General features: G+C 36.1%; 1 protein-coding gene across 2 annotated transcripts; it reads right to left on the reverse strand.

The window, feature by feature from the left end:
- Positions 1-470: 470 nt before the first annotated feature.
- On the reverse strand, positions 471-25,090 carry NBN (nibrin). 2 transcript variants are annotated; one of them, XM_039695646.1, is made up of 16 exons: positions 24,954-25,090; positions 23,239-23,372; positions 21,489-21,634; positions 20,065-20,224; positions 19,555-19,658; positions 15,167-15,284; positions 14,700-14,890; positions 13,548-13,648; positions 11,816-11,948; positions 10,746-11,006; positions 10,002-10,470; positions 7,940-8,011; positions 6,578-6,733; positions 5,503-5,616; positions 4,454-4,503; positions 472-2,788 (listed from the first exon to the last, which is right to left on the reverse strand). In XM_039695646.1, the coding sequence occupies exons 1-16, from the start codon at positions 24,982-24,984 to the stop codon at positions 2,758-2,760; spliced, it is 2,271 nt and encodes a 756-aa protein (XP_039551580.1). In that variant the 5' UTR covers positions 24,985-25,090; the 3' UTR covers positions 472-2,757. The 2 variants fall into 2 exon arrangements, with proteins under 2 accessions (XP_039551581.1, XP_039551580.1); XM_039695647.1 differs by lacking the exon at positions 7,940-8,011 and having other exon boundaries at positions 471-2,788.
- Positions 25,091-26,011: the final 921 nt, after the last annotated feature.

Genomic DNA, 26,011 nt, shown 5'->3' on the forward strand with positions numbered 1-26,011 from the left:
AGAAACAAAATCTGAAGTTTCTGCTTAGATGTGTTTTTAAGGTGAAGAGCATAACTTTGTCAAAAAGGTGGGTATACTTGCAGACCATGAGTGTGGCAGATGAAAGAAACCTTAGATACCTTCTCTGATTTACTGAACCTTCCAAAGAAAAGCAGCACCAAACAAGCTCTCCCAGAAATTGAATGGTTGAAACCAGAGAGCACAAGCTGCACAGTGAAAATAGAGCACACAGCAAAATTTCTGAACTGCAGGATGCAAAGTTGATTGCCCTTGCTTATGCTCATAACCTTTTCCTTACCTGTAGAAATGCCTCAACCCATGAGCCTTCCATCCTTCTCTTTTCTCATTCTACGATTCTCCCATCCTGCTGGGGAGTGTGTGAGTGGCTGCGTGGGACCTTAGCTGCCTGATGGGTTAGCCGACAACAGTATCTTCTATACCATAAAGGAAATACCAGGTGAAGTTAATGCACTAGCTCTAGGGATAAGGCAGATATTGATGTAATTTATTGGAAATTGAAATTTATTGGATCATGTAATTATGTCCTTTACCATCTACCTCAGAAACTTCCAGTAACAGAAGACCAAACCAGTAAGCAAACAAGCATATTTCCTCTAATGTACTGAGGTGAAAATCATGACAAAAAAATAAGTTAAAATGGAAGGAAGGCTTCAGAATAATGAATAGGACTTGTTACATTAATTAGGTATTACAATTAAAGCCATGGCTGAGGGGTTTGTATGTCTAAGCTTTTTAATGCAAGCCTAACTTCATATTGATATAGGAGAAGCTCAGGTGTACTAATCTGTAGGCTTTTCATCAACTGGACAGCAGCTGAAACTGGATTACAAACCAAATTATATCACCTGCTAGGCACCCTCAAGTTGGAATTCTAGAATACTCTGAGCTGAAAGGGACCCACAACTCTTAAATACTAAATTTTTTAAGTAAGTGCCAAAGCTGGTAAATTCAGCTGTCTGGGAAACTGGATTTGAAGAGCCCTAAATCACGAAACATGAACAAAGAGTGCTCTCAACTATGGCCTAGCGATCTGCTAGGGGTTGTTTGAGCCCCTAGCAGATTGCAGTCTGAGCAGCAAAGGACTTAGTTGTTGTTGTAGAAGGCCCCTATACATTGCATGTATTGTCCTTTCACCTCAGAAATTCTCCAGCTGTTTTTTACAACTGGAAATACAACAGTTCTACGAGATTCTTTCTGAAGAATCTTGAAGAATCTTGTCCATTGATAATCTGCTATCCAAACTATTAGCTTGAATAGAGTAACAACAATCCAAAACCTCAGTCTACAAGAGCTGTTGGACCAGTAGGTCTTCAGCCAGAAAACCTGGAAATTCTCACAGAACAGTCAGTACATCTCCTTCAGAAAGAATTTCAACTGCTTAAGAATTGCTTAAATCTTTTTGAAGATTTGACGTGCTCTGATGCAAACACTCTCACAGCTTTTGTGGAGCTCAGAAGTATTGGGCTGCACTTTGTGTATCACTCTGGAAAACTGCTGACCAGCAAGAAGCCAAGACAGACCCAAGAAAACACTGGCTTTGGAAGGCCAAGTATTTTCTGCATGTTGCAACCATGATGACTTCAGCACATCTGCTATCCTGACATGCACAGATCACAATGCTGTTCCTCACATCTGATACACAACGGAGTCCTTCAAAGGGTGCAGCTCATGTTGATTGCTCAGAGCTCTTGGCAGAGGGAGTGACTGACTGTGCCAATCAACCAGATTACTTCCTCATATGAGGAAGGAGATCCTCCCCCTTGAAATAGAATGCAACAGACCTATTGTCCATTTTTATCTGTATGTGATATCTGCTCATCTTTATCTGTATGTGAGACAGACTTCATACACCTGAGCAGGAAGTCTGGGAAGTTTTTCTCACTGTACTTCCAGGGCAATCTCACTAATCGCAATTCTCAGATCATTAAGATGAGCTCTCCTAATCCACAAACAGGTAATTGTTTCATAGCTTTCCCAGTCAATCAAACTATTTTGAAGGCTGTATTTTTACACAGTGATTGAAAAAAGTAAAGGTATGAAAGAAATGGGTCATGTAATTTCAAATTCCAAATTTGGGTGTCACAACTCTTTAAGACTTTGTCTGGCTCAGAAGTAGGTTTTAACAAATGAACATTCAATCACACTGATTTCAAGGTGTAAATGAAAATATGTTTAAGCAAGAGAAAAAGAAGCTGGGTTTTTCAGTTCCAAGATATTCTGTACCAGTTATATGTTCTATAAAATGAACCACAGAGAAGTGGTTCATTATGCATCATATAATGATCATATCTTATCAACCATATCATATCATGATCAAACACCAGTTGCATCTCAGCCTCAACAGATTTTCAATTCTTAAGATACCTTTGAAAGTACCTAATTAACAAAGCCTTTCTGAAAAAAGAAAAAATAGCCTGATGCTAACTTTTTTTCCTAAAATAGTACTGATAACCAAACATTAGAAATAGCCTAAAATGAAATCCTAAGTATCTACAGTATTTTACTGAGCATTACTCTGAAGTGAATAATGGGAAGGTCTTGACAATGCTGCAATCTGTAAGTACCAAGCAGTGAAAGGAACTTTTCTCTTTTTTTTTAATAAAAGCAAGACTTAGAAAACATGTCTTACAATAAGAGATATTCAAATGGTCCTATATAGGAACATCATACACACTGCAACCAGGAAACCTAAGAGAAAGCAGGTTTTGCCAGAGAAACACTAAATCCAGTCACAATTTATCTTCTTCTTTTCACATTAGGATCATATCTGCAACAAAAAAATAAAATCTGTCACAAATAAGTAAAATAATGATATTCAAAGTTTTTATAGATATACAATGTGATGCAAACAGCTTTATTATATATTCATAGCAAGGGAATAGCCAGTGCTCAGTCCTTTCCCTGACTACACTCCTATGATTAACTATAGTTACCACTATTTGAATAAAGGATGCATAAGACAGAAGAACCTCTGTAAGAACTTAAGATAACTGTTAATGAGATTTTCAGATTTCCTAACTACTTATAACCTTTAAATCTGATGCATGACCAAGCTTTTCCAAGCCTTTAATGTCCCAACACAAAGCTCTTGACTGGAAAAGGACACCACAAAAATCAAAAGAGGAGGGAAAAGGGGTATGTTTGTTTATGCTGATGTACATTTGACCACAACTCATTCAGACACAACCTTTCTGCTGCTTCCTACTCCTGCACAAAGCAGATCCTTGCCCTGCCTTGCCCTTTATACAGCTTCTGCTTGACTATTAGAAATTTAGAGCTATTTTCTGGACATACTAAATAGTTACCCGATTTACTGCAATATGCTTATAGTTTGACTCTACTTGACATCTTGAGTTTGACTCATCTTGACATCTACTTGCTATCCCTTGGCCTTCTCCATTTGTGCTTCATCTCCCAAACTCCTGTCATTTCTTTGAAATTCTGATGTGTTTTGTATTCATGCATGACTAACTTACAAACATAACTGAATGATCAGGCAGTTTTACTTCCACTAAAGTAACTCATCAAAACTTTATGCTTAGACAGAAAAACGTGACAACTTGTGAGCCAAATTACATCACCACATATCTAGAAAGGTATTAGAAGTCACTGTTGTTGCTATACAATTCAGCCTTCAACAATTAAATGTATACCCTTTGAAAGAAATGCTCCATTATTAGCTGTTAATGAACAGAGCAAGTTGTTAATGCAGTAAGATTTTCTGAATGGTTCTAACAGGTATTGATATACAAAATCATGTTTGTCTGACAGTCATTAAAAAAAAAAAAATCCTACTTCAAAATATGTATTTTTCTACTCAAATGCACAACTTTTGGTGTTCCTCAAATTCATGAGAGGTGAGAAGTCAAACACTGGTCACTTGTTTCTTCACATAAAAAACACAGAAAGTAATGAAGTTTTTGCTAAACAAAATGAGACCCTATTAACTCTCAAAACAGTTTTTTGATTTTACTGTTATAGCATTGTAATATTTTCTTTCTAATGCTTAAATTTCTTCTGGACAGCAAATTCTATGGATTGGATATGGATTCTATGGGCAGGGGAGGAGTGTGGAGATAAAGCAGATAGGAGCAGGAGATGATCCATGACGGAAATTCGCATCAGAACAACGGCAGCTTCAACCCTGTCTGTGACTGGCTACAGAGATGCTGACAGTCAGGAACATCTTTTCATGTTTTCTCCTCCAACTCGCCTCCTCCTATTTTCCACGTTAAATGAAGCCTGAATAGGTTGTTTTTTTTCCCAGAGAAACTGATGAACCACTTTGACTACATTTTATATATAAGAATACGTGAAATTTTGCAAAGAATAGTCAAAGTAATCTTTTCCAAAATCAAAATTTGTAAAAAAAAAAAAAAAAGATGTGATGCAAAAATACACATTTTTCTAAGCACAAACATAAAACTCTTACCTAAAGAGATCATCAGCAAGTGATTCTTCCCTTGCATGTCGGTTCTGTTCCTAAGAAAGTTTATTAAATATTTGACTGTTAAGGATAATTCTAATTAAGCATTTAGAAAAACAATATTCCTACACTAACAGAGTTTTTCCCAAAGAAGTAAGTTCTCTCTAAGTATTCTGTTTAGTGCATATTCACATTAGACAAGTTATTTCACTACTCAAATTTGGCTACTGCTACCAACTAATGAAAGGGAATAGTTTGTGCAAAGTGTCAATTTTGGTCAGAAATTGGATTTTTTAGGTTTTAAGCACCATTATAGAAATACAATTTTTAAAAATATGATTATTTGTATATAAGGGGAATTTTAATTAACATTATCTATATTCAGAGATTCAAAAAATGAGATAAGTGTTGATGCAACTGCATCTCAATCAGGCTCTGGAAACAATATGACTCATCAGCAAACATTTTTAAGGAAACTATCAGAAAATGAAAGTGCTAAAGAACTGCCATGATAAGTGTTTTTTTAGGATTTTTATATCTAAAGATGTGCACAAAAGAAAAAATATTAAATTTATTCTTACTACATCTCTTCAGTACACCCCAACAGAGTTTTACTCATACACTTTCTGTTCTATTCAAGAGTAGAATATTAACTGTACTGTACAACTATTTGAGCAGTTAGCCATATAGAAATTTTTTCTAGCTCCCTGTCACATTTTTACAAGTCACAAGTTTACATAGCACTTATTTTACTCATCAAAAGATTGCTTTCATTTAGGTTACTGATTTTCTTTCTATAAATATTTCTGATTACATGAGTGTTGCATGCAAAATGGATTTAAATAACCAGAAAAAGATGAGTGTTACCACTGACCTCCGACATTCAGTAATTTTACTACTGTAAATGCTCCCATGAGCATGTGTGGACGACTAACCAGCTGAGGTTTTATTTAAAAAATAAAATCCTGTAGTATCCCAGTAATGATCACAGGTTGGTATGACTACTTACATTAGTCAAGTTTTAATTTGATCATGTTTAAAAACTAATTTCTTACCTCAATTTCTTGCCTTAACCACTCTTCTAGCTCTGAATTCTTTTTAGCATGGTGAGCAATCAAATCTGATCCTCCAATAATGTGTGGAAGTTGTCCTGCCCCAGGGTAAGCTACCTGTTGGACAATAAATTCTTACAACTACAAGGCAAGAATATTGCAAATAAAAGATCTATTTTAACAAATTCAGAAAGTCTATTCAGACATCACAGAAGAAAGTCAGGCAGTCTTTCTTTGACTAACATTCAAAGACCTTATTTAAATGTGACTGAAGTTAAAAAAGCATTTACAGAAAGCTATTAACTCCCTCCTTTTACCAAAAGAAACAAACAAAAATACATCTGGTAAGTTAAACATAATAAATAAATTTCATAGTGCATTAAGTGGAGATTGAAATATCAATAAAAATGAGTTTATATTTTACTGTCAGACTGCATAAGCATCTGTTACAAAATGGTGGATTATCAGAAAATTAAAACATTATCTAAAAATGAGAGCATACTCTGAGGAAGTAGTATTATGTAATCACATTCTATACATAGTATTTTACTGAAGTGCCTTTCTAGTCATCTCATAGCATATGATTTTACTTTTTATTTTATTTTTAATATAAGCTGAAGTGGTACTTCTACACTGAACACTAAGAATCATTTTGCAATTGTCTTCAGGACCCAAGCAAGCAATCATTTTACTTTAGTATAATACAGATTTAGTTCTATTTAGAAATCCAAGATTTATTAGTTAAAATGGAAGATTCTGAATTACCCTATGGTTTATATATAGGTCTTTGGAGAAGTGGAATTACTAGCTTTTACAAGTACAACCTACAGTTATGGTAGCTGTCACTTAACAACTTATTCCAAGTAACAGCTTGGAATAAAGGGTGTATAAGTATTTCAATAATCTAGCACAAGGTAAGTCTTTGTGAACTAGTACTTCTTCAGTCAATTAAAAAAATACTGTTTACAGTATAATATGGTATTTAAATCTTTAGTAAAACAATTCTACAATCTGAAGGCAACACATTTTAGTATTTTTAAATAGTGCCATCTTGTGACCATTCAAAAAACACACTAACCTTTTTGAACATTTTGAAATTTTTCTTTCCCCCATAGCTGGTATTTCCAGAGAGATTACTATTCTGTCTTGGATGGCTGACAACCAGCGATCTAAACTCTGTCAACAGAAGCCTGCTAGGAAGATTGCTGGAGTCATCTTGCAGTTTGCTGTGGTTCTTATGTGGGAAGAAAAAGGAAGAAGCATTGAAGTACAGAACAGGCACACAGCATGTCTAACAGCACAAACTGTAGAGAAATTATCCTGAGCAGACCTAAGTAAAAGTTGGGATTACAAAACAGTGAGGGAAAGCAGCAGCAGTGCTACAAGCTAAGACTTGAACTATGAGCTTCTCAGACTCCTAATATACCATAAATAGAGTAAATTTGTTTTGCTTGTGTTTAAATACATATTTAAATGCTGCATGGCAGACAAAGTTGAACATTTTCAGCTCAATTCTAGCCTACAGGTAATTCTAGCCTACAAATTTAGGGCTGTAAGCTGAATTTGATTAATATATCAAATTTTTCTTGTCCATGAGAATGCTCATATGCCAGCAAGTTTGCATCCACACTTTGCTGCCTAGGGCTATATCTATGTGGATTCCAAAGGAATCTGGGAGCAGGACAAGCTCGTAAGTAACATTAAACTATGTTCAAGGGCAGTGCCAGCCCAGATGCAGAACAGCTGTTTTATTGTAAAACATAATCAGAAGTCCTTTAATCTGAGCTGACCCTGCACTTTGGTATAACTGCTCAGCATTCCCTCTTCTTGAGGTTTTATTTGTATGTAGATGAAATGGTATTATTCCTTGTTGACTGGTACACTCTGTCTCTTCAGAATTCTTTTATTTCAGTTTCATTCAGCCTAGTCTCCTTTTCCTCTGCCTCCCTGCCACCCCAAGCAACTCTCCTCTCCTTCCTTCCTTCATCTCACCTACAAAAAACTAGCACACTATCTACTGTTAATCACTGTATATGACATCTATTTTCCCAATGCTCCATCTCTTCCCTTTTAGTTGTGATCTTGCAGCAGACAGGATTACATCCCTGGCAGGTCATTAAGTAGGTAATCTAAGAAAATCATCAGTACAAGTATTAACCACACTGAGGAGTTAATACAATTACATGAAGTTTCAGTCACCTTTAAGTATCCACCCAAATGCCATTACAGAAGCACAGAGATGAACTACTTTTTTCACAGTCTACAAGCTGGACTGCACTATTCAAATTTACATATGATTATGTTAAGGAGTACAATCCTCCAAACCTCCTTTACCCTGAAACAGGATCCAAAAATACTAGGTTATTAAGAGCAAAAATTTGATGTGTTTCTGTAAAGCTTTTTATTTGCTGTACAAACTTACAATTAGCTGGCTCCTTACCAAGACTGAAGACTCTTGCTTGATATTACTTTTCATTTCTGAAGTTAGAACTGATCCAAGATCCTCTTCTTTCTATTTGATTAAAAATTATTTTAAATACAAAACTGAAATGAAATGGAAATTTAATTACATAGAGCTGTTTTCTGCTCTTTATGGTAGAATAAACATATTCAAATCAATATAAATTTTTAGACAGGAAATAAACTGCCCCATACTTTAATTTTTTTATGATTTTATGCATACTATAACAATTGTTGGAGATTTTCCTCTATTAAAACATCACTACTATTTGTTCACTTGTGTTTTTTTCCTTCTTCCTTATACACTAGGAAGTTTTGTCAATCTGTACAATCTTCAAAGTTCTGGCAGGCTCTGGAAAACTGTAAAAGCTTTTTATATTCAAAAGCAGAATTTTCAATTTGATATTTGAAGTGTACATGTGTGCAGAAAAGACATTTCATTACCAGGACAAGAAAGTGTTCTGCAGGTTGATTATGTCCTATAGTTTAAAACTAGTTTTGTATTACATAAATTACTTTCAGCAGTTCATAAAATACCAAATCAGCTTTATGCAACTTGAAGGTTTTGAGTCAATTACTCACATTCTTTGTCTTGCCAGATACACAAGGTGCATCTATACTTAGAGAAAATAGTTATCAAATTTGCCTGGAGAGCTTTATAATGAAATCTCCTTCCTAGTCCACTGGAAATGTATTTTACATGAATAAAGTAGGTCACTATTAAACTATGAAAAGACTTGTTTTCAGCAGAAATCTTTAAGTGCCTATTTATCTGCTGAAGTACCAGTTTAGCTGCCCATAAGATTATTTTTCTCCTTCAGAATCCTGACAAGAAGTTAGACTAGAAAAACTTTCCAAGCATCAAGCAACAAAATTCAATAGACTAGTCTAAGCACCAGTTTTAGTCCGTCAGTATGCTCTGACCTAATAAAAAGTACCTACTGTCTGCTAATATAAAAATCAAGAAACAAAATTCTCTAAATTATAGAACTTGTCTTTTAAAGTTTGCCTGTTAGTAACACATACAAGAAAAGAGCATTATAATGAAGTTCAAGTTCACACTTTGCCAGAAGCTCCAGTAAAGCATCAAAAGGTGTCAAGCTGGTCTGACCTAAGGATGCATAGAAAATTACTAATTCTTATGTGGTCCAAGGAATCTTGCAAATTCCAGTTAATCAAGCATTCAAACTTTCAAGCACTTAAACACTGCCTACACTGTAAATGGACTGTACAGTTAGCACTAAAATATATATTCCAAAAAAATAAAAAAACCCCTTGTTCTCTTATTCCCATTGTACTGTTAATACTCTAGACTTGTGAACACTGTTTTCCTTTACAAACCTGTTTTTCTTTGTTTTTTTTCAACGAAGTAACCACTATTAACTCAAAGTGTATTGTTTTCTTCATACCTCTTACAAAATTTCCTTAGTGTTAAAAACAAGAACAGAAAAATAATCACAAAACCACAAGCTGTGTTTTGGTTTTGCTGTTGTTTTTGTTAGTTTTGGTTTAAAATTTCTCATACAGGAATTTTAATAATCTTTCACACAATATCAAAAGACTCAAAAGACGTTGGACACTACTGTGGTATTCAACAGACGAGGTCAACAATAAGTTTCTTTAGAAAATTAATTACAAAAATATAATTGAGTACTATCTAAGTAACAACATTGTAATTAACACAGCAACAAGAAGTATGAGAAATTTTTCTTGGACCAGGGATGTATTCTCCTATTCTACTTACAGTATATAAAGTAAAAAAAAAAAAAGAGGAAAAGTTCAGAATACAAGCAGCTTTCAATAAACAAAGAAAAAAATGCCCAGAATATAAAAAAACATTTAGGTAGATGTAAAACTGCAATGTTCACATTTAAAAGATGAATAATTCTGAACTAAAAATTAATGTATGAGATTTAAGCAAACAAATTTTATAGAGCCACTTTCTGCATAGAGGCAATCTCCTCCCTCAAGGACTTAATTGCATCCTTCCAACAAAACTGCAAATTTCAAGATTAGGAACCCGAGAAGAATATAAAACTTACCAATACTTTATTCTCCTCTTGCTGATTTACATTTACTTCTGGAATCCTGCTTCCTTTGGCTTCCAAACACTGTTTTTTCCGTTTACTTCTTTGAGCTTCCTGGTCATGATCTGTCATTTGATCTTCCCAGTCTATATCTCCACTTCCAAACAGAATTTCTAGTGCTTCTGTATCTTTAGACAAATCATCTAATTCCTTTCTCTTTTTTGGTGCATGATTTTCACTAGAAGTGGTTTTAGTGTCTGTTCTATCACTTGTTAGTTTTACACTTTCCCTCGTAGGCTTTATACCCATGTCTTCTGCAAAATTTAGGTTTGGATCAAGGATGTTATTTTTCTTTTGATGCTGTTTTGCTTCACTGTTGCAGATCAATGAAGTTGTGGATTCAGTGCACTTGGGAAGAGGAGATGACCTTTCCTCCAATTTTGCTATTTTGGATACAGATGTTTCTTCTTCTTCAGCTCTTTCCCTTAGCCAGAAATAAATTATAAAAGAAAGAAATTACAAAAGCATTTTTGAGTATGATTAGCTGGACCCACAACATAACAGCTTCTGGGGTTTTAGGGACTTCATTGTGAAATTTAAAGTGCCCTTGAGGAAAAACTTTCCATTCTAGGAATTTGATCTAAAAATTACCTTTTTAAGTATGAGTCAAATTTAAAGTACATTGCTTAAGTTAAAATTTTCCAGAAACATCATGAACATACGAGTAAGGGAAGCAATATCAAGAACACTTCAATGTACCTTTTTCTAGAAACCTGGAAGTAATTCATAATTGAGTTTGACTGGTGACGTGAAGCACTCTCACGAGGTTTGCCAGCTTCTGGAATTTTAGATGGTGAGACAGGCTGACTTCTTTGACTGAACCCAGATGTTCTGTTCCCTCTAGGTACCGATGCTCCTGCATTTACACTGCCACTTGTGCCACTGTTTTTCTTTCCAGTTGTATCCTGGAAAGCCATTTTCCTTTGTCTCTGCACCTGGGAAGTATTCTCCATATCCATACTAGATTAGAGAGGAAAGAAATACTAAATAACACACAGGAGGTTACCAGAGATACACTTTTTAAAAAAGCTATACCTGCACTTTGAATAAACTCTATAAACAATGTGCTAAAAACAAACTGTGAAATCTGCTATGATCAATACATTTTTATAATTGTGAAATGGCTTGAAAATTTTTAACACTTCAGACAGTCAAGATAGATATGCATTATCTACAAATGCATTTGAAAGTCATCTAAATCCTATGGGATGCTTTCTGTAATCTAGTACTCAAAAGCAGAAATTATTTCACTGCAGACAAGTGACAGCAATTTAGTGAGTGCATGGCATTTCTCATCACTGTAATATTTTTTGGAAAAATCTCCTTGCCCAGGATTTTCTCCTGGGAAGCTGAGAGGCCTCATCTTCTCCTGTGTTTTGCTGCTTTAGAATGTGGTTTGGAGATTGTTTATCCAACATGTGAATTGTTTTTGCTTAATGGCCAATCATGGCCAGCTGTGTCGGACTCTGAGGAGTCAGTTACAAGTTTTCATTATCATTCTTTTTAGCCATCTGTCTGTATCCTTTCTCTATTATTTAATATAATTTAGTATAGCACTCTTTACTATAATATAATATCATAAAATAGTAAATTAGCTTTCTAAGAACACGGAATCAGATTCCTTCCTTTCCACCATTGTCGAAGACAGCAGAAACTACCACAATTTCTAACCCTGTGTATCTTTCCCCACGGCAATGATACAGCTCCTTTGCCATAAAGGACTGCTTTATTTGCAAATATTAGCTTAGAAATTTCCATGAATACTTTACCATGTCTGCTCTTCTGTATCAGCTATGTATAAGGTGCTGGTATCTGCAGCAGTTGGCATTATGGTTTCATCCACAGCCAGACTCTGGGAAATGGCTCGGCCTGCAACAGCTGATGCAGAACTTGCAGCTACAGCTGCAAGACCAACACGAGAGAAGAATTAGAAGGTTAATATCAAATCTGTGTTTCTTTGCATATGCTATTGCACATTACTACTTGATCACATGAGATACATGAGATCTTTATAAAATGATCTTAAAGCAGTTTTCATTAAAAAATAAGCAGATTTATTAATTAAAAAAAACCTGACAGAAATAGTTCTAAAGGACCAAATTCTGGAATTCAGATTTAGTTAAATATTCTACTGGTTAAGTAATGAAATTCTGCTTAAATAAAAATGAAGCATAATGAGAAATCATATACCAGTATGTACATAATGCACTTAAAAAAATCATGTGGTATATATTTTATAAAAATATATATATATATATCTCACGCAATATATAGATCATGCAAAACTGTCAGAGCACAAAATTCCTTATATTTACTCCTGTATGATGATCTCTTGTATCTGGGATACAGGTGTTTCCAATTTATATATATATATATCACGCAATATATAGATCATGCAAAACTGTCAGAGCACAAAATTCCTTATATTTACTCCTGTATGATGATCTCTTGTATCTGGGATACAGGTGTTTCCAATTTTAAATATTACTCCCTTTAAAGTCTGATATACAGCCTGTTTACGCAATTTCAGACAACTTAACTTTTCTCCAGTTGAACTGTTCAGACTGGAAACAAGAATTAGCATCTCTGCCAGTACTGCATATATGTCTTTATTCAAAATACATTTTCAAGTAAGTCATGTTCCTGCATGTAGAGACAGACTTTAGGGTTTTTTTCTTTGCTTTTTAAAATAATGATAGGATTTTCCACCTGATACAACATTTTGTAGAACAAAACATAAACATAATTCTATAAAACGTAATTCTGAAAATTTCATAGCAACAAAATATAGAATAATATGAAGAGGCACGAAAAGAGACAAACAAAACCTCCTTCTGTCTCTCAAAGACTTTTGTTATTACCGCATTAGCAAATACAAACTTCAAGTCAAGACTTGGAATGTCCACTCCCAAACTACTACTGCAACAAATGTGATCATGTCTCATTGTCTTAACTTATGGAAAGATTATTTTTAGTTTTACACTGTGCAGGAGGTGTCTGTATTTTCCTAAAGCAAATTCTGTTTAGAGCAAAGGGCAAAAAAGAAAAAAAAGAAAGACTTAACAAATTATTTCCATTCTTATTCTCTTGATTTCTGAAATTCATCTTTAACTTCCTGATTACCCCAGTCTTTTATAAAAAGACAGAATAGCGGAATTCAAACTACCACATACATATGAATTCAGTGGTCACTAAAAAGATGATGAAAAGAGACAAACAAAACCTCTTTCTTTTCAAGGTTACTGTTCTATGTGTCTGCCTTTTAGGCTAGTTTTAGATCCACTTTTTTATTTACATCTAAGAGTCATGTAAATTTCATTGCAATTTAGTGCAAGACCATTAAAAACCAATTACCTCTTTGGAGTTGTATACGTTTTTCATAGAATGTCACTTTTTTTTAGTGGTTTTGCAAAACAGAACAACATAACTGATGCTCCTACACAAAAAGAAATACTGCCTCTTTGAGGCTGTTAACTTATTACTCCCCTTCCTTCCAATTACCTTTGGAAGCAGGCTGCTTTTGAGGGTTGCAGTATTTTTCTGTAGACATGAAGATAACTGCCAATCCAATTTCTGCCTCTGGAATAGCCCTAAGATTCTTGCTGTTAATATACAAATAATAATAAAAAAAAAAGCTTTTCAGATTCAAAGATAAACAGGCAAATGACCACAGTTATGAGAGTACAAAATGTTCCATTCTTCCTCCACAAATAATCAGCCTCCAAAAAACACTACTGTTTTTCCCAATACAGTAAGTCAGCACAATTATCCTTCATTAGAGCCATGTCCTATATGTATGAACTCCCATGCTCCCTGCTGCTGTAGCCACTGTCTAGCTCCAGTAATCTAGCCCTAACATCTCTCCTTTCCTGATTTTTGGGCATTTAACCAATTATGCTCTACCTCTCGTTCAAAACTGCATAAAAAGAGACTTGAAAGATCTGACCACTTCTTACAAGTCAGACACCCTTCTCCCCCAGATCTTCAGTACTACAGTTATGAGATGAGATTGAGTACTGTCTTCTCTACCTAGCAGGAAAATTTAGGGGAACTAGGTTTGTGTTAGGATTGAGATTTTGTTTCATTGTTTTAATAAAATGGCATAATGATAATCCTAACATTTGTAATGTATGCAGTCTGCCCTCTCAAACAAAACCTACCACCAAAACAGAAAGTAATTTTCATTAAACAGAAGCTGTTCTTCAAAAACATTGTACAAAAGTGAACCACGTGAGCTCAAGGTGCCATCTCATCTCCTTTTGATGAAATACATATAATCAATGAAATATCATAAATTATCTATTTTGAATTCTTAGAATATATAAATTTTAACTTCTTTTAAATAGTAGAACAGAAACTGCTTGCTCTCTGCAATTATAAAGCAACTGCATTATGATGAATTTTTTGTAGAACTGAGTTCTACAGAAAATTAATAAAAAGAGAAGAAAACAGGAATTCCACCAAATCCTCACGGAACTGCCAAGTTGTTTCTGCTTCAAGAAGTTTTAGTTACTCTGCCAAATACTTAAAACAATGTAAAAATGACCTCTTTATAAGCAGCCTCCTGCTTAAATATGTATGTAAATACCATGACCAAGTCTCTGTAGAAGTTCTGAAATTACCCTACCGCTGTACAAGAGAACAATGCTGCACCTTTCCAAGTCAGTCAGAATGGAATCAGTCCAGTTTGTCATAGAGTCAGATCCTGAGAGCTGGGAGTTTGCCAAACCCACATCAACTACACAAACTTCAGGAGAAAATAGTAAAGGCATTTCTTTTCTTCCTTCTGTCATCAACTTTACTTCCCCTCCTCCAAGAACAACTGCTGGACCCAGTTTCTTGTGCTAAAAAGAGAATGCAAAAAAACCCAACTTAGAATGCAGTCAGTTCAGAGGTATCAGAATACAGAACTTTCAGTGTAGTGCTTCTCACCGATGCACTACTGCAGATGAAATATGTTCTGTTCCTCCTCTACATTTTATCTTGCTTAGGCCACCATACCATAGCATAAATACACAGAAATCCTTCTTTCCATGAACCCAGAATGAGTGTGATTTCAGAGTGAACAAGTCTGTACTTAGCTACCCCTGCAATATTTCTGCAATGTAAAGCCTGATTACCTGCTTGGCAGTTAGAAATACAAAAGTTTTTCCACTGAATATTTTTTTCCTTTCATGATGCTCGGATAAATCCAAGTTTTCGCTGCCAATGGAAGGCTCGTCAACTGGAGGATAAAAGCTGCAGGAACAGAAAATGAAAGTTACAAAATTCAGATTCCCAAATCAGTACTGACTCATAGTCCTTTCTGTTTAAGAGTAAAGTTCTGAAGTTAAAATCCTGCATTTCTCTGCTAAAACTACTTACATAAATAATTTTCAAGAAATTGTTAAGAAGAAACAGAGCCCCCAGTTTCTCATCATCAAAGATAAGACCAAGACTTTCTACTTGTGTAACTAAAAAACACTTCTAGGAATGCATTCACCCAAGCTGCTGTACACATATCCACATTCTTACTAAACAACACTCACAAATGAGACTGCAACTTCATTCTGCATTGACACGTGATAATAGTAAAACTCCACACAAAACTAATCATCTTGCTTCCTCACTCCCCCGTGTGTGGACAGTCACCCCTCATTCTCTTCTACTGTGTCAAGTTGTGTGCCACCACACTCAAGAACAGCCTATAACGTGACAGCAGACAAGGACACTTTCCTTGCTAGTGGGATACAGAACTGAAGGGATTCACTCTGCAGATTCTCTATTATTTTGTCCAATACATGGAAAGTGAGCTGGAGTTTGGCTAGGAAACATATTAGGCAAAAATAAAATTCTACCCTGAAGGCCTAAATTTTGTCACAGCCTACAACCTCAGCTCCAGTTAATGATGGCCTGCCATCATTAGCCATGTCCTAAATCACTCTGGAGTTAGGACATGCATTTAACTACTAATTTCAGGATACTTAGAAGATTTTTGAGCCACATAGTCACTGCTGCAGCAGTACTGACAGAGCAAGGTGAAAGCATATGTCAGAAAGAATGGAAATGATAAGTTAATTTTAACCAAACTATACCCCACCTGTACCAGACAGCTGTTTATGTACACAGTTTGGCTAATCACAGAACTAATTATCTTTATTCTGACAGCTGATTATATATCCTTTCCATACTACTATGCACAGAAAGAAGAGAAACACACCAAAAAAATTCAGTTTAACAGCAAAGATTGGCAGATTCTAAAGAAGACATATATGAAATGCTGAAATATTGACATTTCGGAAAAAAATCAACCATTTGTAAACAGAAAAACATCCCTCAAACACAAAAAATAAACATATATTTAAAGCTGAACACATATAATATAAGCACATAAAATTTCTACTTCATCCAAATATGCAATTCAATTATGATAGGCTAAAATGTGTTATGAATAGGCTATATAGTTACAGGTGCTTTTAAATAATCTTCATTCTTATGTGTCCTTCACAATCAAGCCTTCAACCTTTATGTACACAATGAAAATTAGGCAACCTAAATCCACCAGATTTTGAAATGTGAGTATTTGATCTATTTCAGTAGCCTGTTAAAATCTGTTTACAGAAATATTGTTGCATTGAAATTGAATAGATATGACAAAGCCTACTAATTTCAAGCAGAAGAAGGTATTTGATCTATTTCAGTAGCCTCTTAAAATCTGTTTACAGAAATATTGTTGCATTGAAATTGAATAGATATGACAAAGCCTACTAATTTCAAGCAGAAGAAGGGCAATTCAGACTTTAGTTATTACGCCAGAAGGTTTCTGATAGCGGATTCTCTAGAGATAGTAACCTAAGATAAATGCAAGGGACAAAGTCATCTTTAAAGACAAAAGCACAAGTCAAAACAGAAAAACAACAGTTTTCACTACTTTGAAAGTGGACTATAGTTCTTTAAAAATATATTTTTAAATATCAAATTTTAATTTCAGCATACAACTTTAAATTATGATTGTCTCCAAAAAAACCCCCCAAAAAACAACCTTTGGTTTTCCGTATAAACTCTTACCCAATGCTGATCAAAGCTCAAGAGGCAACAGTCTTCTGCAGTCAGGATTCTAAAGTGCTCCTCATATATGCCTCATAAGCTTTTAACAGTAACACCATTATTTAGAAAAGATCCTCTACAACCTTGAATCTCTCAATACGTAGATTTTGATTCTTGGTGAGTTTCTGTTAAAAATTTTGTTACTTTTCTTCTTTTTCAAAGCCCTGCACCATAGACACTGGCCTGCAGTCATGAAACACATTATTTCATACAGGATTGCACTCATGCAGCCATTTGTGAAATCTCCAGTTATTGTTCTTTCTTGCATAGGCTGTCAGAGAGTACCAGAGCACTAGGATAACACCATAAAAACTCAACAAGTCTCACATTCATATGGGAACTGCAGATTTGCCATTACATGAAGTCTTACTGTAAACAAAAAGACACTTTAATTATTTTTTCTTTTTAACTTTAAGATAATATTTCCCTAGGCTTTTTGGGAGGGACCAGCTCTACAATAATAGTAAAGATTTAATTAACAGTGTCACCCAGTATTGCCATCTCAATATACTTTTCCTGTTTCACACCCAAATCAGTATTGCCCCAAGCTGTCTGATGTCCTGTGCCTGTATTAGCTCAGGTCAGCTCTAGCTACAATGCACAATATAGACACTCCCAGTCGAAGTAACAAATATTTTTGGAATTTAATGAAAATAGTTGCTAAATAAATTTTCAGTATCTTCCCACAAGCTACTTCTCAAAAACATGACCTATTTAAAATACAGCAATTATTTTAAACATAGATCTGTGTATTAAATCAGCAGTTTCATTTAGCTTGATGCAGAACTCTCTTTGAAAGCTACATAATGTGTATGTATACTGCTAGTATCACTACCTTTTAGCCAGTTCAGGTCCTCTCAGCATCTTAAAAGTTAGCAAAAATATTTCAGAAAGGTAAACATATCCATCTGCATGTTTTTCAGGGAGCACTTAAGCCAACTATACTGTCACTTCTGTGTTAAATGGACACACATCCTGGTTGCAAGACAAAGACACTGTTTACTTGTTCCTGCAATGGACAGGAACAGCAGCATTACCACCAGGTAATATTGCACCAAACAAATTTCACGTTGTACAACCAATCTCTAGCTTTTGATGCCTTGTATCACCTGTACTACAAAAGAAAAAAAAATCTCACAGGAAAGTATTTCAGAGAATAGTTTGTTCTGTTTTCTAACATCCTCAGAAAACAATGTAGAAGTTTAAATAGAAGGGTAAGTTACAATTAATTCAGATTCTTTCTTCTGAAACTGAAGAACAAATGAGTCTTAAGCCACTCACAGATGACTAATTTGACATATTACATAAACCCTGCTAATGTAAAGCAGCTTCTAGAAACTAAGGAGTATTTCCTACCAATTGCTCCAGATTGGCATCAGCATTTTTGTAACAAGGCAGTGTCATGTTCTGTGAAATATATTTTACCACATATCAAGCAAAGTTTATTATGGATCCTCTTGTTCTGTTTCTATTTCCATGTGTGCATCAGAAGCTGTTTTAGCATCTACCCAGCCTCAGTCTTCAAACTATTCTAGCAATTGCTACTAGCACACCTACTAAAGAAAATAAATTGCCATTTCCTATCATACATATGTATTTATGCCCATATGAATGTATATACATAGTGGGAATTTCTTACCTGTACAAACCATGTGTTCATACAATAAAAAACCAACAACCACAACCCCCAAACAAAACAGAAATGTCTCCTTTTTCAAGGTAAAATGAGTAGCAATATGGGCTCAGATGAAATTGCCACATACAATATTGTGACTATTTTACATTTTCTTACATCAAGAAAATAACCAGAAGAGCTATTCTGCAGTATTTATTGATTCCAAATTAAGAATTCCCTTTCGAAGTTAATTTAACCGTGAAAACAATGAATATTTTATTCTCATTTAGTAAAAGCTAATGCACATTAGTCTCACTTCATCTCTCACTAGATAATTAAAAACCTCTTCTATTTCAGAGAATTCAATAGTGAGGCTCACTCTGTTCTGACCAAAGTTTACAGTAAACTCAGTAACTAACAGCACACTGGAAAAATATCTCAATGTAATGAAATAAACTTGATACAATTTCTTTTATAAAAGTGTAATTTGTTTATTTTTATGTATCAATTCCCAGGAGCATTTGAAGCAATATTTAAATACCAACAAACAAGTTCCTTTTCAGAGACAGCAACATCTCTAAGCATAGAGTCAATTCCAGACCTCTAATTTTACAACTCTAGAGATAAGAACAACAAAATTGTTGGAATATTAAAATGTTCATGATATTAAGCATTCCTCTACGAATAAAATTACTATGAATTGCATATTATGTCAAAAATCATCCGATAAATGTGTAGTTATCTGATAATGTAACTCCCATAAACTTCATTCTGCAACACAGTAAACATGATGATTTGGCAACTTACCTTTCATGATTTGGCAGCTGTTGCCTGGACTGAATAGCTCTGATTAATTCAGAAAAAAACTCTGGTTTTATAATTGGTCGAGCACAAATCAAAGCACATATAGTCTGAAAAACCAGAAAATACAAATTTACTGCATAGTAAAAGTTCAAATAGAATATGGTTCAACTGACATTTTAAGATCTAAGATGTGGAAAGTGTCAAACAAATAAAACAATACTGATTTGTGCTTCTAGGATTGTTTTGCTTCTAACAGCCTAGCTTTTAACTGGTGCCTTGACTAAAGCTACGAAAATGTAGAAGGCAACTGATGAAAATTACTAAGTCTTCAAAACTGACTTTTTTTGTTTCCTTTCCCTTCAACCTCATGTTGACATGTACATCTTCTAAAGTTGGAAAAAGAAGAGTTGACTATGGTTTTGTAGAGAAAAATCTTCAACAGGTCTAGAATTTAATTAGCAGTCATGGGAAAACTGCAAAGCAATGCTATCAACAGGCAAAAGCTCAACATACCTTAACAGTAACTTTTACTGATACCATTACAAGGTGGGTACATTCTCTTGTCCATTCATTCACTACAAGGCCTCCAAGCTGCTGGATGGCTTGATTTAAAGCATTTTTCTGTGCTACATCTAAACACGAGGAGCAGACAACCAAAGGTTCATATTCCACTCTGCAAAGAGCAAGTAAAAGAGAATTGCTTAAGTTAATTCAGCCAATTATGATGAACAGAGCTGACTTAAGTATTGCACTTTGTATCTCACAGAAATCTGAAGGAAAAAAAATAAAAGACCCATACTCTAATCTAAATCAAAGTAAAATCTTCCTGCTTTAAAATTTCCTGAAGGAACATAATACTAGTCTTTATTCAGAAAAATTAATGACAACTTGACCTGATGTCTGAAATATTTCTATGGACTTGTGGCCGCTTTTACAGACATCACACAGAATTAGTGCCTCAAGAATAGTGCAAGGCCTGGAAATATCATAAGAAATTTGAGAGTGTGCCTCCAAAAGCTGAAGTATGCTCAATAGGACAGGTCACCAACAGATCAATACTTAAAAATACAAGTGTCATAAAATGCAATTTCAAGTAAGTTTCCTAGCATTTCCATTATCCTTGACCATAAGCCTTTATATATATTTTAGATCTTCCATATCAAATTATATTATTTCATGTTTAGATTATTTAAATTTCTTTCTACTTTGTAGACTTTCTATTACAACAGCCATGATGTAACTGGTCTCATGGTATGATTCCTGTATCATGTTTCAGGTATCTTTACCTAAAATATTTAAAAAAAAAATTGTTGTAGAAATTGGAGGAGAATGCCAAGTTTTTTCTAACAATAAATAATACCAGCAGCATTGATAAAACTGAATAAAATTTTAAGGCACAAAGCCACCTTCTGGTTACTTTAACATTGATTTTAATGGTCATTAGATTCTTTCTGTTTATCTGCTATTTCATTTCTAGAAGTGCTTCCTATAAATAAACAGCACTACCATGTTAAATTTGGAAAAAAATATCAAGCTGGGTTCACATCCTCCACCAATGTCAGTTCTTTTCTCATTACATTATGAACAACTAACAAAGGTTTAGAGTTTGTTGGAGCCTTTCTCCCTTCTTATTTGGTGTAGGATTTTGTTCTTTGCCTAAAAGAGTCTGAAAATACTCACTGTGCATGACATATTATCTTCTAAAATGACAATGTTTTCTTATCTGCAATTTTAATCTCCTAGTGCCAAAATAAATTATGTAAAATATAATGGAAAACTATTTCAGAAGCAGGTGTGAATACAGCCAAAATACTACTTACCTCCTTTGCTGTCTAAAAATTAATCATTGCTGTATCACTTGCAAAGCTGCATGATGTGCTAAAATACTCTTCTAAGAATTAATATTTAACTTGATATTTTATAATCAAAACACTTACCTAAACTTGCTTTCAAAGACTCCAAAGTTGATTCTGTCACCTGACTGCAAAGACACTGAAGCACCATTGAGTTTTGATCCATTAACAAAAGTGCCATACTTGGATGTATCTCTTACTGTTAATATAGGTACTGAGAGACACTGACTCTGAAAATAAACATAAATACGCCATTATAGTTTATCAGAATTAGACAGCTTTATCAGAAACAAGTTACTATCATTGTGAATCAAAGCAATGGATAAATAAGAAGCAGCCCACAAAATATCATCTTAAATAAAGGCTTTGGACAATGAGGCTTGCTATAAGTAATTATTTATCTTCTGTTTTTCACTGTAGAGAAATAAGAGAAAATATACATGTTTTTAGCTTTAGAACTTCTGTGCCTCTTACACCTAAGTCTTTTTGGAGACAGCACTTCATCTTTCTGGAGACTGTGCATGGCAGGCATTCATTGGCCTGAGCTGGTGCAATTTAGCAAGGCTCTGAGGTTTATTACGTTTTTACCTACCACTCAGTTCTACCCTGGGCACTGAATAGCAAGTAAAAGCCTAAGGTCACCTGAGAGCACTTTCTAATGCTTCCTTCCATGAGGAATGCTAGTCTTCCCCAAACTGCAGGACAGGGAGACACCAGCATCTCTTGAGAAGAGGTTAGATACTGTCAGATTTGCAAAGTGGCTCACAAGCTGATGACAACACTGACAGCTTGTTTTTATGAAATTCTGCCATGCAGTTATATGCCACTACACAGAATGGAAAAGGTGTGAAGGGACCACTGGAAGTGATCTAATTCAACATGCCTGTTGAAGCAGATTTCCTTACAGAAACCTGCTTGGGATTGTCTCCAGGATCCTTTGGAGTATCCAGAGATACAGACTCCATAGCCTCTCTGGGCGCTCTGTTCCAGCACTGAGTCACTCTCACAGTAAAGTTCTTACTCGTGTTCAGGTGGAACTTTCTGTGTTCCAGTTTCTGTCACGGTCTCTTGTCCTACTGTTTGACACACCAAGAAGAGCCTGGTTCCATCCTCTTGACACCCTCCCAGCTACTGATAGACACCAATGAGGCCCCTTCTCAGCTGTCTCTTCTCAAGGCTGAACAGGCCCAGATGCCTCAGCCTTTCCCCACAACTGAGGTGCTCCTGTCCCCTCATTATCTTCACAGCCCTCCGCTGGACTCACTCAGTATTTGCAGTATTAAAGAGACAAATATATTTTACATGTTTTATTTTAAACACTACATAAAGTTACATAAAATAAATTTTTGCTGACTGCTTCAAAACATCCATAACTGTCACAACACTTACTGACAGTAAATTGCTGATTGCTAATTCTCCTTGGTACATTTTTTCTTTTCTGTGCCCTAAGCAAATCATGTGAAATGAAACAGACACTAAGTCTGCAGTACACAACTGAAGCACTTCCCAGAACTGAAAATTTGTCTGTGTAATGAAACTTAATTGCATCATTTTCCTGCCATGATTATTTTAATACAAATTCCTAGTGAATCTTCACTCTGGGATAAAAGGAAGCTTGGACTACAAAAATTATGTCACAAAATTCCTCAACGAAAGCAAAAAAACCTAAGGGGGGGAAAAAGAAATTCAAGATGAAAAAAAAAAAAAAAGACAGGTGATCAATGGTTCTACTCCAAGCATAAAACTGGTGAGAGCAAAATGAGAGTATGCATGGTCATGGCAGCCTGAATTGCCCCCACAGTGACAATAATGCAGTAAAATGGTGGCTACTTACAGGGCTTGTTTCAGGCTGACTTACAGTCAGAACTGCGTGACTTCGACTGATAGACTGATCGTCCTGAAGCAGAATTGTGCAGTTCCTGCGTCCAACAACGTATTCCACACCGCTTAAAAGCCGATATGGTTCTCCTGGAAATAAACCAGGGACAGAAAAATACCAATTTAGAAAAGAACACCAAAATACATTAAGTCCTTGGGAGAGAAACTGAGAAGTTTGTAGTACCTCTAAATCTCAGCTTTGCCATGCATCATTTATGGTCAGAGCATGGTGCCAACAATGCCAAGGTTGTGGGTTTTGTCCCCATGTGTTGCCATTCAATTAAGAAATGGACTCAATGATCCTTCCAGCTTAGAATATTCCGTGACTCTGAATCTGTGATTCTGATTAGAATTATCCATTTAGCTTATAGACAAAACCTCTTTCTTTCTTTCTTTCTTGCTCCCTTGCTCTGTCCATTATAAAAGGATACATTGTACAATAAACAAAGCAGTTTCAAAAGTGGCAGTACAAGTTTTTCAAGGACAATATATTTTTAGCAATACCTTCTTGAAGATTAACATCTAGAAGAAAAAAAATAATAAAAAAAACCAACAAACCCCACAATGTAAGATAGGTTTTCTAAAACACCTTTATAAGGGTAGGTAATTTTTTGAGATTATATTGTTTATTCACATAACTGATTAAGAGGTTGAGAGAAAAATGTCCTCCTAAAGAATGTAAGGACATCTTCATGTAAATCAAATTGATACTTAGTAAGTTCAGCCTCTGACCAATGCTTATGCTTTGGCTTATGCTTTGTACCTGCCACCTGGACCCCATGGTGGCTTCCCAGTGAATGGCTAGACTCTCTCCCAAAGGTGTGCTACCACTGGTCAATAGAAACAAAAATGTTTCTTCATAAATATGAGTACATAAAGATGGATTCTAGTTATCGACCATGGCAAATAATTCTCCAAATACGAACTGTGCAGAAATGATCATTCTGAATAGAATGAAGTGTTTTGATTCACTCAAGAGCGTTCCAGGCAGTAAGAGGTAGATCAGTTCATTTTAACATGATTTGGTGCTGTATCAGAATACAGATTAGGATATATATTAGGTGTGTACCAGGATATAAATCAAACATCCAAAATCTCCTCCCAGTGAACCAGGAAATAGAGCAGATGCAGTTGTGTTAAGTCTGTCCTTTACAAGCACTTAGGAATTAATATATATATTATATGATACCTATTATTAAAGCTCCGATAGACAAGAAAACAAAGAAAAGTATAGGGGCAATTTCAAAGCTCTTTATGCAAGAAACACTATGAAGGTCAACATTTGGTCTTTACACACCGTTTCTGAGGTTGCTGCCTCAGAGTTCAACTTTCCGGGTATTTCAAAGCAGGACTCTGTAACCTGCAGCACCCTAAGACATCCCACACACGATGGAAAAGAAGCCCTACTAGGCTTAACAGGCACTGTGGTCGGCAGTGCTCCAGGAAAACACGGACCAGGACTCAGTCGACCATCGGCCCGAGGCAGGGCGGACACGCACGCCCGGCTGGAGCCGGCCCTATGGAAGCTAACACGGCGGCACGTCCGGCTGGAGCCGGCCCCATGGAAGCTTACACGGCGGCACGCGCGGGGAGCCGCGCAGCCGGCGGGAGGGGCCCGCGGTGCCCGGGCCCAGCTCGCCGGAGCGGCCGAGGCGTCAGGTGTTCCCTCACCTTTTCCCGAGGCGGGCACCAGTTTCCACATCCTGGAGCTCCGCCCGCCAGCCCCCGGACAAGGCCGGGCAGGAGGGAGAAAATCCCGGGATCTACCGCCGCCACCGCGACCCCGCGCGCCGGGCCGGGATAAGGGGCGGGACGCGACCGAGAGCGCCACCTACTGGCCTCGCGCGACCTCTGCAGCGGTGGGCGGGCGCGCCTGCGCGGGCCGGGGCCGGGGCCGGGGCCGGGGCCGGGGCCGGGGCTTTCGCCTGTGCCCGTCTCGCAGCCGGTCCCCTTCGCCCCGGGTCAGCGTGGATGGGGACTGGCATCTCACAGGAGCCACCTCTGTGGGCCCTCGTCCCGCTACCAAAAGCCAGGCCAAGAGAAACTAATACATTCAGTCGTATCATCTTGTTCACTTTCACCATGGAAATACAATGATTATTTCACAGGTGGATTTTGGCACATTTGTATATTCCACTGCGTGGTTTGTAGTTTGTTTCCTCTTGCTAGCTGTTCTGGTGAAGCTTCCTAAATTCTGTAGTATTTGGCAATGTAAAAGAACTAGATACACTCTGTTTCTCTGTTTCTCCTACTTTTTTTTTTTTTTTTTTTTTTTTTTTTTTTTTTTTTGTGGTTTATTTCTTGGCGTTCTTTGTTGTTGCAGTTTTGTTTTGTTTTTCTGTCCAATGATTACAGATGCCTTCAGACTCAGTGTGGTTGAATTAACTGCTTGTAATGGCATTTTACTATGTAAGTCTTAAGCAACTCTTTAACAAACTCTTACCAAATATTTTCCATATGCTGCTTTAATTATAAATGTGGCAACTACTGCCCAGCAGCGTGGCATTATTGCTTCAATGCCTGCCAGACTGCGTGTTGAACTTACGAAGATGTTACCTGCTCTAGAGCTTGCTGTGCTGACAGAAAATCAATTAATTTTTTTTCCTAAATGCTGAACATTTAGAGAGAATGGCTGTTTCACCATTTTTGTACAGGGCAATGATGCCTAAGCCGTAGGATTTAAATTCTGCTTCCTCTGAACTCCCACAGCGGTGTGTAGTCAGTTTGCC

The sequence above is a fragment of the Passer montanus genome, unplaced genomic scaffold, assembly GCF_014805655.1.
Source record: "Passer montanus isolate IOZ18808 unplaced genomic scaffold, ASM1480565v1 scaffold90, whole genome shotgun sequence".
Classification (NCBI taxonomy): Eukaryota; Metazoa; Chordata; class Aves; order Passeriformes; family Passeridae; genus Passer; species Passer montanus.